Raw genomic sequence first — 15,338 nt, 5'->3', positions numbered from 1 at the left:
ATGTAATAATATTTTTTAAATCAATTAATCACAAAGAAATAGCATACACATACTATTATAAAAGTAGACCAACACCGATATGTATAGGATTGGAATTGACGACCTCTTGATTGTGAGACCTCAATCACTCATTAGTAGATATTGAAAGGGGCGATAAGTTTAGGGATAACTACACTTCACTTAATTGGGATTTGACGTAATTACACGTAGACTTTCTCTGGTTTGAAAAATTATATCTAGCATCCTTGAAGTCTGTTTTCGTCTAACAAATACATCCCCCATTAGTCAAAATTTATTGTATTTGCTGATATTAATAACAATAAATAAATAAAAATTTATATTTATCTCAATAGACTTATTACTGACTTGTTGAAGGTCAAATAATTAATTTTATAATCGAATTACCTCCATACATTTTCACATGTTAATGCATTTGAGGAGGTGTATCTTCATCTTTATAAGAATAGTTTAGTTCATAAAAATTATTTGACTTGTAATAAATCAGAATAAGTTAATCGATAGTAAATATCAACTTTAATTCAATTTTTTTATTAATATCAATAAATTTAGTTAATTTTGACTAACGAATTACTTATTTGTTATATAGAAGCAAATTTCAGGAGTTTTAGATATAATTTTTTTAACCGCAAAAAATTTACATATAATTACACCAAATTTGAGGAAAAGAGTGTAATTATCCCTAAAGTGGGTGGAGCTATAATTAAAAAAGAACTCCTAGGGACAGCAGCGTAATTTCGGAAACGGGAGGGGCAAGAACGTATTCATGAAATCGTACGTGGCGTTCCGGGGTTGCAGCTTTGCTGCCCCCCATTCCCCCCCCCTATTCCCATCCAATAGCCAAACACTTCAACCCCCCCACCACCCCATTACCAAACCCCACCCGTAACAAAAGAAAAAAAATAAAATAAAATAAAAGATTTTCTTTTTCTCCGCACGACAGAGCTGCGACGCCGCGACCATATTTCCCGCAACCCCACACTCACTGTCACTCACTGAGCCACGAACTTATAATTTCCATAAAGAAACCCTAATTTCGAGTGAATTTTCCGCGCTAGGCATCGATCTGGTATCTTGCTTTTGCTGGACATTTAATCGTACAGGTAAATGCCGGAATCTTACGCCATGCCGCCGGAGGAGACTGCCGTTAAGTCGCCTCTCGACAAACCGCTTCACCAGCTCACTGAAGATGACATTGCTCAGCTCACTCGCGAAGACTGCCGCCGTTACCTCAAGGAGAAAGGTAGGCTGAGAAAGAAAGTTAATCTAAAAAGACAGAAACTAAATGAAGACGTCAGGTGTCAGTATCTTTCTCTTTTTTCTTTTTTTCTTTTTTGGTTATTTTTGGGTACTTCGTGGCGCAGGGATGAGGAGACCTTCGTGGAACAAATCTCAGGCGATCCAGCAAGTAATAATGCTGAAGACGCTCCTCGAAACGCCCCCGGATTCCGACGCCGGTTCACGCAAGAGGCTTCACATTTCGCGCTCTCATAATAGCCGTAGCAGCAATAATGCTCTGGAGAATGTGCGTAATTCTTCTGTGTCTATTATTTAATTGGTATATTCCGGTGTTACGGGGACTTCAAAAAAGAAAAAAGGGATGGAGAAGAAGAAAAAAGACCCTGGCATGTTCTGCCTTGAATTCAGTGATGCTGTAATATTATATAAGTATTTTTTACTGATTTGTTGTTTAATTTATTACATACGCTAGGTTCCTAGAGGAACAAGCGGTGATGCGGAAAATTCTGTATCTGCAGAAGAAACGACACCGTACGACACAAAAGATCTGGACAAACCTGATTCCTCGGGTGGTTTTTCGGGCCGTTTTACTGCCGCCAAAGATGAATCTGCTCAGCCTAGGTTATTTACATAGAGGCATTATTTTATTTTCGTTTCTAGAATTTTACTTACTGGATGAAAATTAAGCATTACTCCACATATGACTGCTTGATTCTTGTTCAAATTCTTAACATCTGCATGTAGTCAAGATTTTGCATATTAGCTTTTCTGGTCTAGTTGACAAACTCGTAGCTTCCTTCGTCTTAGTTCTGAAGATTGCATGCCACGAAACAAAAATTAGAACTTCTGCTGGTAGCTGATGGTTTATTAAATAATTGCTTCATATCATTATTTGGTCCAAAAGATAAATATCAGGCAGTTCTATTCCAAATGTATCATCTGCTCTAACATGTCGAAAGTGTCAGCAACTCATGGCAGATGGTATTATCTTCACTGATTTTACCCAGGCATGCTTGCGGAAAAAAATTCTCTTCTATCTTTGAGTTCAGATTGAATGCCTGGCTTCAGAGATTAAAGAGATGATGTGATATACTTTCACTTATACTGTCTTCCTGGGTTCCTTGTAGATAATATTTTGCAAAGTAGCAAATACCATTTGAATTGATATCCTAGTCATGTTTCAACATGTCTCCACAAATTAGGTACTCATTTTCAATCTGTAATATCCTAGAAGGTATAATTGAGTCTATAAAAATGGTGACGTAGTCAATTTGCTGCTTTTGCAATGCATATGACGACATTGCGTGAAGGTTGCACTTCTTCTGAAGAGGGTTCTTTCTTTCTTCCAGAACCACAGGTTTGACAAATACTCCAGTTGGGCAAATGACAATATTCTATTGTGGCAAAATAAATGTGTATGATGATGTGCCAACAGATAAGGTATTGAAGCTAAAGAGAGGTTATTTGTTTTACTCTTTTATTTAATCTAAAAATCCTCTTTGTTTCTCGTAAGCATTGCTCCGTGAACTTCATCTCCTAGTTATTATCTTGGCCTCTACCTTGACCAACTGACATGTTTCTTAGGCACAAGCTATAATGCATATCGCTGCAAGTCCGGTACAGTATCCAGAAGAACTGCTGGTTGATGGCTCTAAAACACTGCAACCTTTTCCATGCCTATCAAAAGCTGTCAGTGCCAAAGCACCTCCAGCTATCTTGCCAACTCACCAAACAGGTGATTGGAAACCTTTGACTCCACAGTATGAGTTCACAGTCTTTCTTAGACTCAAAATTACGTACTTTCTCTTACACTATTAAAGATAAGTTAAGTGTATAAGCTCCCTCTGTATCTGTGTGTGTGGCACATGATGTGCATGTACGCACTCACGGTCAACATCCTGAAAGAGCAAACCTGGAGAATGCTGGTTCCTAGTGCAAATAACTGATGTGATTTTACAGAGTCACAACATATTGTGTTGTGACTGGTGGTAGGGTGTTCTGGAATTCCGGAAGAGCTTAATGTTGTTTTTCGCCCCCCAAAAAATTGTCTTCATATATACTAATTGGAATTTTCAATTGCTTCTACAGTGAAAACAAGTGACAACCCTCTACTGCTTGGAGAAGAAAATAACATTCTTCGTGAAGAGACACATTGTAAGCATTTTTTACCTTTAACACTTCTATGAAGCTCCCCAAAGTGGCACTGTATCGTGGGTTTGTTATACAAGGGCCATTTCTGAGAGTTAAAACTTTTACTGTGAAAATATACCACAAATAACTCAATCTGCTTTATCTATGCGTGCTTGGTAGTCATAATGTTGCATACTTCAAAGCCAAGCGCCTCAAGGTCACAAGATCCAGTAATGGTGGATCATGCATTATCCAATGGTTGCCTATTTGTTATGGGCCTTGTGGACATACCTCCCCTCCATTTTGAGAAAGTGTTCCACTTGAACTTTTGTGTCTTTTCCAAATGTCATTTAGTTTGCCTTCTTGTAAATTATTTTTGTACCTTTCTACAATCTTTTTGAAGGATAATAATCTATTTTTCAATCTGTCTGGTGAAAAGTGTTTAAGAAAAAACAAAGGAAAAAATGTTGATCTGGTGGAGATAAAGGGTAAACATACATATTGCTTGGTGGCATAGAAGAAAACCCCGTGCTAATAATAAAATTTTGTGAAATTGAATGCACATTGGAAGTTCTCATATTGGTTGCTGTGCTTCCTCCATATCCGATTAAACTTCAAAAGGTCCTTCATGATATATGAACTCTGTGCTGTATCCTCTGTCGAATTTTTATCTCATATTGTTCCCATATTTGAAGCAGTGGAAGGACCTTCAACCAGAAAAGCATCAGTACAAAGATATCTCGAGAAGAGAAAAGACAGGTATCTTGAATAGTTAAGTTATTCTCTGATAAAAAAAAAAAAAAGAAAACTTGGAGTGCTTCTGGTTCTTTCTTGGTCCCTCATATCTCTGTTAGGTGAAGGTTTAAGAGCAAGAGAAAGGCAGGAATGACCCCATGTGCAAGCTTGGATATGTACTTCAACCACCAAATGGGTAATCAGATGCCAAGAAATGACACATGCTCCCCACCCCAAATCAGACCACCATCTACCCCTGCGCGCTGCAGTTCCATGGACAATGATTCAGTAAAGAATGTATGCCTTTCTACTGGTCTCCAGTAACAAAGGTGAGATCTTTATCTTGAGGTTTTGCTTATCACTAGCCAATGTTATTTGTGCAAATTCTACTTTTCTTAAGCACGTCCCCTTTGTTGCCCTCTATGATTCTTGTCAATGTTATGATTGCCTAGATTGAATTTACTACAGATTTGCTTTAGGACATAATATACTTAGGATCAGAAACTTTGAAGGAGAAGCATGAAACACCTGTAATGTTCAGTCCAATGTTCTAGGTGTGTGCTCTCTCAGTAGCAAGCTTCTCTCAGAATTAAGCAGATTCCTTGCGTGGGGTCCAAAATGACAAGTCATTGATTTACTTCTCAGTAGCAAGCTTTTCCACTGTAAAATTTGGAGGAAGATAATGATTCCTGTTCTTATCCATAAAGTATCTTGGTTGATATTCATGCCCAGGGCCTGACAAATGTTCCATGGGTTCTTGTGCAAGTCCCATCTTCTTAAATGGGTAAACTATATAATCTATATACTTACACAGAAACCTGCTCGATATTTTTTGTACAATATTATCTTTACACCCTGTAGAACATAGTCTTGTTGAGTTCTACAATAAAGTTTAATTTGACATTTTGCTTATCCCTGACTACTTCCCCATTCTGGAGCCTCCTGATAGTGCGTCTAGAACTAGAACATTTTTCAGCATGTGTCCTTTTCCTCATGCGAAGAGACTACACCATATCACACACACATACACAGTCCTGCAGGCTCTCTTTGAAGCATATACATCTTTGGATCATTGCATGGCCTTTTAGTTGAAATGTTCTATTGCATGAGGGTATTACAAATACTTCCGTTGCTGTCTTTGGGTTGGTACCCTCGAGCTGTTTGGAGGGGAAAAAACTATGAAAATAGTTGAGGTGATAGAGACGGATTTGTGATGAAACACTGCTTTTCAGGTTTATTGGTTTACTGAACTGAAAAGGTTGGGCTGCTCCCACTGTTGGTTGCTTAAATTTTTGCACCATGTAAGTCAGATCTGTGAAGTCGGATTCACTCTTTGCTGGTCCAGTCAGATGACAAAGAATGTTGGCGGATGCAAAAGCAACTCATCGGATATTATTCATTCCCCTTCAAACGAGGAACCTCGAGTTGGTTAATTTTCCCCTTGATTCCTCGTTCATATTCATTATGTTTTCTGGAGAGTAGCTATTAGCATCTTGTGTCTATTAGGTATGACAATCCATGGGTGTCAATCCTCTTTGTTAGTTAAATTGGACCTGGAGGACTCCTTACCAATATTTGACAATTTGATCGAACACCAGCAATCTTTTAGGGACTTGATTATCATGCTTTGGATTGAGTCATTGATAACGAACTATAAATATGTATAAATGTAGTAGTTATGAGATGTCATAGATAAAACTGGAAGCTCGCGGCTCAAATATGGATACATACAGCATTAGTTTGATCCTCTCAGAATTGGAGTTAGCACCTAAAACAAAATAAAATCACCAGCAAATTTTAGACCTCTCACTATAATTCGTGAAGTGGCATGCAAAGTTAATTAGTCAATTTTCTCTCCCTATCGCATCTATCCTTTGTGCAGTTGTGAAGATCAGAAATCACAATGGCTGACAGGTTATCTGTGCTGCCTGTCCTAAACGCATGGCGAATTATCCAGTCAGCTAATGAGCTTGATGAGACATTTCCGGATGAGGACTCAGATGCTTTACCATGTGTAAGAATGCACACTTCGTGGGGAGTCAATGTCTCAAATATACCATCTGATGCTACAACCAAATATCTATTTTCAGGGGTAAACTGTCTCCAACCAGCGATTTCAGGATCAGCTGTAACACCATATCTAGAAATACATGTAGAAGAAAGCCATTCTGGTTAAATATATACTTTAGAATAAGTTAAAACACCATCTAATAGAAAATAAGCTTCACCTTTTTAAAAACACATCACCAATAGCTCTGGACACAGCCAATACACCATTGACACGGGGAACGCCCCATACACGAACGAACCCACCAGCTGCTTCAATTCTGGCCTTCTCATCTTCTCTATCTGGATGATGATCTCTTGTCAATTCCTCCGCATAATCTTCTATTGATGGAGCTTCTATATGATAAGTAGGATAAAGTTAACGGATATCAGAATTTATCAATGAGAACTAAAAGATGCAAAATGGCCTGCACATGGCACTGTAGTTCACATGATCTAACAAAAAAGCATGGAAAGGAAAGAATGGAGCTGATCAGTTTCACTCTTTCCAACCAAAATGGCCAAAATCAAGAAGCCAGAGTTCGTAAATATCCAGGTGGGGGGGGGGGGGGTTGGAAATATTGTACCTTCGGCATGATGGTGGACATGAACTTTACTAGAGCACAGAATTGCCTTTGAATCACCAACATTGGCAACCAGAAATTGACCGTCACTCAGAAGAACAATGGTGGCAGTAGACCCTGAAACATAGCCTTCCTCCAAAGCTTCCTGGGTAGGGACATAAACTTGAAACAAGCAATCAACAATACTAGCTCTATAGCATAAAAAAGGAGTGGAAAATGGATATCACACCTTTGAAAATTCTGAATCAATGTCATGGATTGTCCTCAACAGTGCTTCCTCTAAAATTGGATGCAGTGAATAGTGATGAATTATATGTGGTGTCCTCTGAGAACTGCACAAACATGAAGAAAAATATCTGATAGAATGAAAAACTCACAATTTTAACAAGAACTATCCTTTATTGTAATACGTCTAAAACATAGAACAGATTTTGAGCACAAACAATAACTTATCCCCATTTTCTCCAATATCAGTGTCCAAACCTCTTCAATGCATGTGGGTCATGGTTCTCTTTGTTGCTTGGAAGTGCTAGTTTGTATGCAGTGAACACGACATGCAAGATAAAATAATCGAAAAGTTTTGTTGAAGCCATCTCACTGGCTTCCTCTCCTCCATGGCCATCAAATATAGCTGCAATACCAACAGCAATCTCTTCAACCCCAGCTTCATCTGCACTTTAGTCAAGCTTCATGAGCTCCCATATGCTTGCAGAAAAAATTGAGATCGAGTGTAAAACTCTGATTATGAAGAAGATACTTATATATTTAGTGATCGTCCAATTTGGGCTTAGTAATAAAGTAAACTATAATTACGCCATATATAGGTAGAACAATCTAGCATAAAGAGTTCAACATCACCATCACCATCACAATAAAGTCAAGCAGAGAATGAAGCTCAGGTCACCTGACAATGGCAGTTTCATGTCAAGATTACATGCAACACGATCCTCTTGATACTCTCTGTGTCCTTGAAGTGTGGCAAACTGGCAATTCCTCATTGAATTTTCAGAAGATTCAGGGGAAAGAACCCCCAGAGGACACTCAGGTGAACTAAAAACAGCAGGAGCCCCACCTTCATCGTATGCCATCATACAGGAAACTGAAACTCCATGAACGCTGTATGATACAGCACACAACAGAACTCCTATGACTGCTACATTTGCGAGCTCTTTCCTCATAAAGTTCACAATCATTCTAAGCTCCGGAAAAACTAAAACAGGAAAAGGCAAGAAAAACATGATTATTTTTTGCTACAAGTGCTGCCAACAGAAATATCTCAGACCCAGAGAATGTTGCAAACTGGTAGACAGTCTACAGATTATTATCTATAAAGCATACACAAGTATAGCCCTTCCCTGATACTGGTACAGACAATTAGACAAACAGATAACATACAAATTCCGACAGAAGTTGTAGAACCTCATGCAAATTCAAGATTATCAATGAAACCCAAAAATATAGTAAAGATAGTTTTTTCCCTTTTCTTTCCGCTTTAAAACTTAGAAGTTTGATGATCCCACAAATATGATCAAATATGAATCACTATTGCATTCCCACCACCAAATTCAAAGTCCATTTGCAGAGCCAATATTTCAATCTACCCATCACCATTTATCCCCCATTCTCTTGCAGCGAAACTCTTGACGAATTCACATGGACAAAACCAGCGTACAATCTTTCAAAATATTTTAGGGAGATGACGAACATATTCCAGGCATGCAAACGAAACTCTGTGAAATTAATGTTAAAAAGATTCTTGACACCAAGCTCCTGCATATGCCCATACATCAAGAAGTAGAACCCATAAAATGGGTTTCCGGCGCTTTATATAAACAAACCTAGAGTGCTGACTGCTGTGGCGGTTCAACTATTGATCGTTGAAATTCTTGCTTCTTTCACCTGTAAATAGAATGGAGCTTCTTTCACCTGCGGCGACAAGTTTGCTTTTTCGGCATCAAACGTTGCTAATATCAAAGTATAAAAATAACGAATGTTCCACTTCCAACATTTGGGAGACATTTGGGAGAAGTAGAGGTTTCTCAAGAATTGTTTACATCTATCTACAATTCATTAAGGTTTAACAAAATATAAATGAACTAAAATGTATTTATTTCTTCTATACATACTTATTTTCTTAATTAATTCATTGCAAATAATAATATTCTATACCATTTAAACATAATTCTTGTTATTAATTTTTATTAGTATTTATTTCGTTTTTCTGTTTCATTTAATAAAATAAATTTAACAAAATTGTAAATTATACATGCATTTCAAGTTTTAAGTATAATCACATTTGCCTATGTACACAAACCACTTATCTTTTAAAAATCACACGTTCAACAAATAAGTTAATATTATTTACATAAATTATTTCTATTTTTTAAAAAATTACACATGTACTCTAAAAAATATTAATATCGTTGTACAAACTACTCCTATTGTATTTATTGTTGAGGGCAATTTATGTAATTACATAAAAAACAAAATATTTGGTATAAATGGACCATAAATTAGATATTGTAAATCTAATTATTTTATAATTTTTTACCTTATTCATATGTATTAATGATACCTTTAAATCCAAATATATCTCCACACGAAGGGCCATCAACTTTGCATCTGATAACAAGATTATATATAGACAAAAAATTTCCAAGTAAACAAAAATCAAGAGAGAGAGAGAGTAAGATGATACAACTTCAAGATGATTTTTTCTTTTTTCTTGTGATAATTAGCTACAAGATTGTTGGCACATTGAGGAGGCAGCATCAGCTATGCACTGAATGAAACAAGCTATCCTCTTTTTCCGTGGGAACACTATTCCTTGTCTTGATGATCTCAAGGCTCTTGGCTGTTCACACGGCTATGAAGTTCTAACATCTCTTGATGATTAGGGTCGACGGAGAGAGCAGCCCGACAGTCTCGCAGTGCTCCCATGACATCGCCGATGTGCTCGTGAAATGCAGCTCGGAGGTGAAGAAGGTGAAGATCTGCTTTGAATGCAATAGCCCTCGACAGTTCTGCAATGGCTTCTTTCTCCTTGTGGTTATCCATTAAAACTGCAGAAAATACAGATGTCCATGTATTGAGTCCACTAGACATGGAGAACTCTCTCAAGTTAAAATCATGGGGATATCGACATAACTCCACAAGTTTTAACCGAGAAATGGTATCTACCCTTTTAGCAGGCTCAAACAGAAGGAAAAAGGAGTCTATTTATTAGGACTTTGAGATGAAACCTAACCTGCAGCGCGGTATCTGTATGGATAAACTCGAAGAGGATCCAAGCGTGTGACCATCTCAAGATCTGCCTTTGTGAGTTCACGCTCGCAGTACTCAGACCGCTTTTCATAAGCAGATGCATTGTTCCTTGCCTTCTCAATCAGTTTAGTCATCTCAGCATATGCAGCATTTTTGTCATTTCTCAGAAAGTGGACTCGAGCAAGGCCCTGGTGTGCTCGGGTATGTCGTATTTTGAGGGCATTTATGTAGCAATCAGCTGCAGCATCTAGCTTACCACAATCAACATAGACACTTCCAAGATTGTTCAGGGCCTAATGAGAAATAGAAAACTATTAGAAAAGTTGGTACACTCTAACACCTTACATTGTAACACAATTAAGAGATTTAAACTAAAGGAGGAAATATCAAGTCAAGAAATGAATGCCATAATCTATCATCTAACATAGCAAGAAAAATCTCATAGTCAACACTAAGGATACAAGTAAACATAACTTCAATTTAATCAGAATATCTAAGCCTCAACTCCTTTCACTGAGCTAATATCATCTTGAGTCAAGATTATGATTTTTGAGGCAGTTTTCAGAAGGGGAATCCCTTATATATGTGGGAGCAGAGCCACATACTCAAAAGTTCAGAGCGGGCAAAATCAACAATCACCAACATTAGGCATGTTTCTGATCTAGAAGCAGAATATGGGATGTGACTATTTACTAAACTAAATCACCTTTCATGACTAAAAAAATTTGTACCGTGCGCTAAATCTATAATAAGAAACCCTGGTATTTCCTATTGGCAGCCACAACTAGAACTGTTCTCCAGAAAGTTTTGATTAATAAAATCCAAATTTTCAGCATACATGATAAAAAAACTAACTCAGTTCAATAAACCAATCAGAGGCTAGAGCTTTGCATCACAAGGGAAACTTCACTGTCTTGTAATTTTTACAGATATGAGGCGGAAAGGAATCATACCTGACCTTTGCGAAGTCTGTCTGAAGGGCACTTCAAAGCTTCTTCAAGAAGTGATACAACAGTGGACGAACAAGATGGATCCTGACTAGAGTCGGCTAAAGCATATGCTTTCAAGAAAAAAGCTTCAAAGGATCTTTGGAGACTAATAGACTCCTCCGCTTTCCGCAGTCCCTCTTCGCAATGACCAGTATCATATAAGATCCATCCCTCGTAAACTAATCTTTCAGGTTCACTTGATGCATGCTGGCGTGCTAGCTGTAAGCTCCTCATTGCGGCTTCAGGACAATTGAGTCTGATCACAAACAAGGTAATGTTAAAATTCTAGCAATTCATTTTTCCAGCCAATTTATGCATGATTCAGAAATGGGAAAAACTTATCATTTCCAGTTATGTCTTGCTTATAAATTTTAACATGATTGAGACATTAACAAGACTTGGAAACTTGTTAGAAATGTCTATTATATAAGTTAAAAACCTCAGCAATAGCAGTATCAGCTTCAGAAAGCTAAGGATACTAGTTACTTTCTAGTACATCCCAACGTCAGAAACTTAAAGTAAATTTTAATGCCTAAAAGTATCATGCCCAGACTTTTGTAATTGTTTGAACATGGATGTTGGTGTCTCAATCAAATAAAGTAGCACAGAAGTAGTTCTTGGCAGAATTGTACCACACCATCACCAAAAATGCACTAATGCCGAAAGAGGAGAGACAAAAAGAAATATTATCAGATTACTAATATTTAATCAAGGTATACTGCCTTTTTTGCTTATAGGTAATAACATATATGATGCCATATTGTTTAATGAGGAAAGTTACCTGAGAAGAAGCAAAGACTGTCGAAAGTACAGAACACCTTTAGCGGCATCAGACTCCAGCATCTGATATATTACAGAGAGTGATCCAATATCATCAACCAAAGACCATCTGTCATAAAGTTGCAGCCAGCAATCAGCTGTTGTCCAATTCTCGACATGCTCACGCACAAGGGTACGCAGTTGTGAAGCTGCGACTCGCCCATCAAACATTCTGTAATCTGGCGAAAGAGTAAGAATTGCTTGAACATCACATATAGCTGATTGGTAATCCTCCAGAGCAAGATAGAAACAAAACCGCAGCTCCAAGCACTCTAGTGCTAGTTTGAATCCAAGAACCCTGTTGATCTCTGCAAGGGCTGATTGAACATCCTGTTTTCTCATCAAGGACGCAGCTCGATACATATAAGGATACGTTAAGGTTGGGTCCAGTTCAGTAGCTCTCTCAAGTTCTTCCAACTTTTTGTCGCCATCACAGTATAATGACCTCTCTTGATACATCCATCCAAGCGGACTATAAGAGGATATGATAGAGCTGATCTTTTCATAAGGCCAATGCTTGTGCCCCTTGATGTGACTTAATCTGGCTAAGCCAACAACAGAATAAACATGGCCTTCACTCAGAGCAGCCTTGAACATCTTTTCCGCTTTATCATATTCTTTTCTAAAAAGTCTAACACATCCCAACTGATGAAACGCTATCATTTTCTGCCGGCTGGTTCCAGCACAGTCTACCAACTGCTTTAAGAAAAGAACTGCTGTGTCTGAGGAGGGATCAGAATCCATCGCAACTTCCGTCAACAAAGAATAGAGAGAAAATGAGGCAGTCCCTACCATTATTGACCTTTGTTGTGCATCAAGACTGCTTAACAGTTGAACTACCTGTTTATCATTCAGTGATTCAGGAAGTTCATGTAGAAACACTTGCAAACAAGAAGCGGCTAATACAGGAGAATTCTGCTCAAGAGCAAATTCCATAAGTTCCACAGCATCTTGTCTGGACACCACCAAGGAAGCAAGTTTTTCATCACATGCATTTTTCAGGCTTTCACAGCAAAATCTGTTGGCAAACACCAATATTTCTAACAAGAGAGTGCAGGGCACTTCACTTAAACTTCCTGTTTTGCCAAAATTACTAACTGCTCTTAAACCTGAAGGGGAAATGTTGTTTTCAGAAAGATCAATTTCATCACTAAAGGATTCTGTGAAACAGCCATTAAGCATGGCATGAAATGGAGCAGAAAGTCGAGCAATCTCATGTCTGTTGCATGTTATTTTCTCGTCTCCAATTTGAAAAGATACCATACGCTGCAAGAGATTGTCTTTCAGCATATCAGAACAGCTTGGAGTTTCATAAGCAGGAAATTCAGAGGCGATATCTATAGCCCCAAACTCCTTAGCACATTTACCACAAGAGGTTAGCAAGTCAGAGATGATCTCTTCACCTTGCTTCTCATACTTCAACCATGCCCCAAAGACGAGTTTCTCATAAACAGTGCTAGCCTTCAGCCAAGCAGAGCGAAGGCTCCTTCGCATCAATTTTGCTTCTCCAAGGCCTTTAAAGACCTGATACTGAAGCAAGTAAAGATTCGACCTCTCTGTTGGAGGACACATCTCAAGTTCTTCGTGAACTTGAGCTAACACTTCAACATAATCAACAGGCTTATAAACCGGAAGAATTCGAGGTTCAGGAACCTTGATAAGAGATTCTCTACAAACATTGCAAATATTCAATACTTAGTCGCATGTAATAAGGACGAAAAATGCTCAACACTCAATTCATAAGCTTACAAGAGGAAAACACACACAAAGGGAGAGAGAAAATAAAATACAGAGACTGCATACATTGAAGATGGAGACCACGGTGCAAGTTTCGTAAGCTTGCCTCTTTCAACCTGGAGCCATGACTGAGGATTGATAGCGTTCAGCTGTGGTTCTTTACAAGAATCCGAAGGAAAAAGAGTCCTCATGGGACAAAAAAGCTGAAACAGGTCCCAGATCTCCACAATGGCAGTATAGATCTTCCCCTCCAAATTTGAGAGGGCAAAAATAAATTATAAAAATTGTTGAACGATGAAAAATTCCTTGACTTAAGCAACCACTATCTCCTAAGCTGAAACGCTCTCCCGATCACCCAAAATACAAACTTTTCAAGAATTCAAATAGGTTAACAAACAGTACATGAACTTTCGGCTTCCCAATAATTCCAAAACAATTCTTAAAAAATTCACCAATAAGAAGAGAGCGTTCTTGACGGCTCAAATAATGATAAGATTAATAAAGAAACTCGAACCCTGTAACTTAAACTTGGTAAAGAATCTAGGCACCATAAATAGAAGACCAGAAAACAACTAAAAATGCCAAAAACCCACTAAAATTACGTAAGATCTCAACTAGAATCTAACCAAAACCACATTCAGCCAACAAATCTCTTAACAGTAACAACCCACCAAACAACGAGCAAACTAAACCAAAATCAAGAGCGAATCCACTAGTCTCCTGGTCTCGATTTCAGAACCCAAGACCCAGAAAGCAAGAATCCGTGTGGATCAAAGCGGATGGAATGGAATCCCAGATGGAAAAACTACAGTCTTTCACTTTTCTTGCTTTCGTTTTGGTAAAAGAAAAGTTTCTCCTTTCCCTGTCGCTCTCTTTCCTTTCATTCCCCTTTTTCTTTTCTTAATAAATTTTCTCGGTTCAAAATTTTCCACTTAGTTTATATCCGTTGGACGACGCAAAGGCTGCAAGAAACCTTACTGTATGTTGGGAGTAGGAAAAACAAAAAATATATATAATATTCAAGAAATGTAATTTAAAAGTGGCAGGTAAATGACGTCGTTTCAAACATGAAACTACCCATACGACAACGTCCAGTATGCACATACATACAGCTAGGTCGAGTTGTCTATATGCTGGCAAAGAGGTTCATGGATTTTTAGGTCAAAATTTGGTTACCAAAATTTAGCTGGACAGTCCCTTGCTGCATCACTTGATTCTAGTGAAAAACATGGGCATAATGTTTGGATTCATTTTTTAGTGTTCTCTTGTGTTTTGTGAAGATAGAGAGAAAAACAAAAATAAATAAGTGTGTGTTAGAGATAGTATGTATATTTGAATTTGTTTTTTAAGATAATTTAAAATAAGTATTATATGTTTAATGTTGTATTTTGGGAGACAAAAATTACTTTTCATTGTCAAATCATGTCTTTTTATATATATTTATGTATATGTATATGTATATATATGTATGTATTTATGCTAAAACAGTTAAAAACACCTAAATAAGGTGTTTTTAAATGATGACAAATATTGAGTATGTTTTAATTTGTCTCGAAAATAATTTAAAAATGAAAAGAAACATAGTGGGGGACTTCTCCCTATGTTTAGTTTCATTTTTGGGAATCACGATCTTGACAAAAATATTTACAACTAGAGAGGTAATTTGTTTAGTCTATCAACGATCCTGATAAAAGGTAAAAATCGAAGGAAATTGAACTACACTTCTTTCTAAGATCTTCCTTGCATCATAGGATCGTCCCATTGTGAGTCCTCTGGT

At 37.6% G+C, this 15,338-nt stretch overlaps 3 protein-coding genes across 8 annotated transcripts; 1 reads left to right on the top strand and 2 right to left on the bottom strand.

Moving 5' to 3' along the window:
- Window positions 1-885: 885 nt before the first annotated feature.
- Window positions 886-5,745, top strand: LOC105163306 (protein TIFY 4B). 5 transcript variants are annotated; one of them, XM_011081606.3, is made up of 9 exons: window positions 886-1,261; window positions 1,383-1,543; window positions 1,730-1,878; window positions 2,607-2,697; window positions 2,842-2,992; window positions 3,346-3,411; window positions 4,083-4,146; window positions 4,248-4,451; window positions 4,677-5,034. In XM_011081606.3, the coding sequence occupies exons 1-8, from the start codon at window positions 1,126-1,128 to the stop codon at window positions 4,444-4,446; spliced, it is 1,017 nt and encodes a 338-aa protein (XP_011079908.1). In that variant the 5' UTR covers window positions 886-1,125; the 3' UTR covers window positions 4,447-4,451; window positions 4,677-5,034. The 5 variants fall into 5 exon arrangements, with proteins under 5 accessions (XP_011079908.1, XP_011079910.1, XP_011079907.1 ...); XM_011081605.3 differs by lacking the exon at window positions 4,677-5,034 and adding an exon at window positions 5,355-5,745 and having other exon boundaries at window positions 887-1,261; XM_011081607.3 differs by lacking the exon at window positions 4,677-5,034 and adding an exon at window positions 5,355-5,745 and having other exon boundaries at window positions 888-1,261; window positions 4,086-4,146.
- Window positions 5,746-5,782: 37 nt separating this feature from the next.
- Window positions 5,783-8,547, bottom strand: LOC105163307 (putative protein phosphatase 2C 51). The gene is made up of 7 exons (XM_088881896.1): window positions 8,458-8,547; window positions 7,657-7,962; window positions 7,236-7,422; window positions 6,982-7,084; window positions 6,756-6,897; window positions 6,351-6,525; window positions 5,783-6,262 (listed from the first exon to the last, which is right to left on the bottom strand). The coding sequence occupies exons 1-7, from the start codon at window positions 8,534-8,536 to the stop codon at window positions 5,959-5,961; spliced, it is 1,296 nt and encodes a 431-aa protein (XP_088738022.1). The 5' UTR covers window positions 8,537-8,547; the 3' UTR covers window positions 5,783-5,958.
- Window positions 8,548-9,367: 820 nt separating this feature from the next.
- EOL1 (ETO1-like 1) lies at window positions 9,368-14,503 on the bottom strand. Of its 2 annotated transcripts, XM_011081612.3 has the most exons (5): window positions 13,628-14,493; window positions 11,787-13,493; window positions 10,970-11,261; window positions 10,000-10,309; window positions 9,368-9,814 (listed from the first exon to the last, which is right to left on the bottom strand). In XM_011081612.3, exons 1-5 carry the CDS (start codon window positions 13,750-13,752, stop codon window positions 9,594-9,596), a joined length of 2,655 nt encoding a protein of 884 aa, XP_011079914.1. In that variant the 5' UTR covers window positions 13,753-14,493; the 3' UTR covers window positions 9,368-9,593. The 2 variants fall into 2 exon arrangements, with proteins under 2 accessions (XP_011079914.1, XP_020549983.1); XM_020694324.2 differs by lacking the exon at window positions 9,368-9,814 and having other exon boundaries at window positions 10,146-10,309; window positions 10,975-11,261; window positions 13,628-14,503.
- Window positions 14,504-15,338: the final 835 nt, after the last annotated feature.

Source organism: Sesamum indicum, linkage group LG6, assembly GCF_026168435.1.
Source record: "Sesamum indicum cultivar Baizhima isolate 11 linkage group LG6, ASM2616843v1, whole genome shotgun sequence".
Classification (NCBI taxonomy): Eukaryota; Viridiplantae; Streptophyta; class Magnoliopsida; order Lamiales; family Pedaliaceae; genus Sesamum; species Sesamum indicum.
The sequence above is the reverse complement of the archived record's forward strand: the minus strand, read 5'-3'. Positions and strand labels throughout refer to the sequence as shown.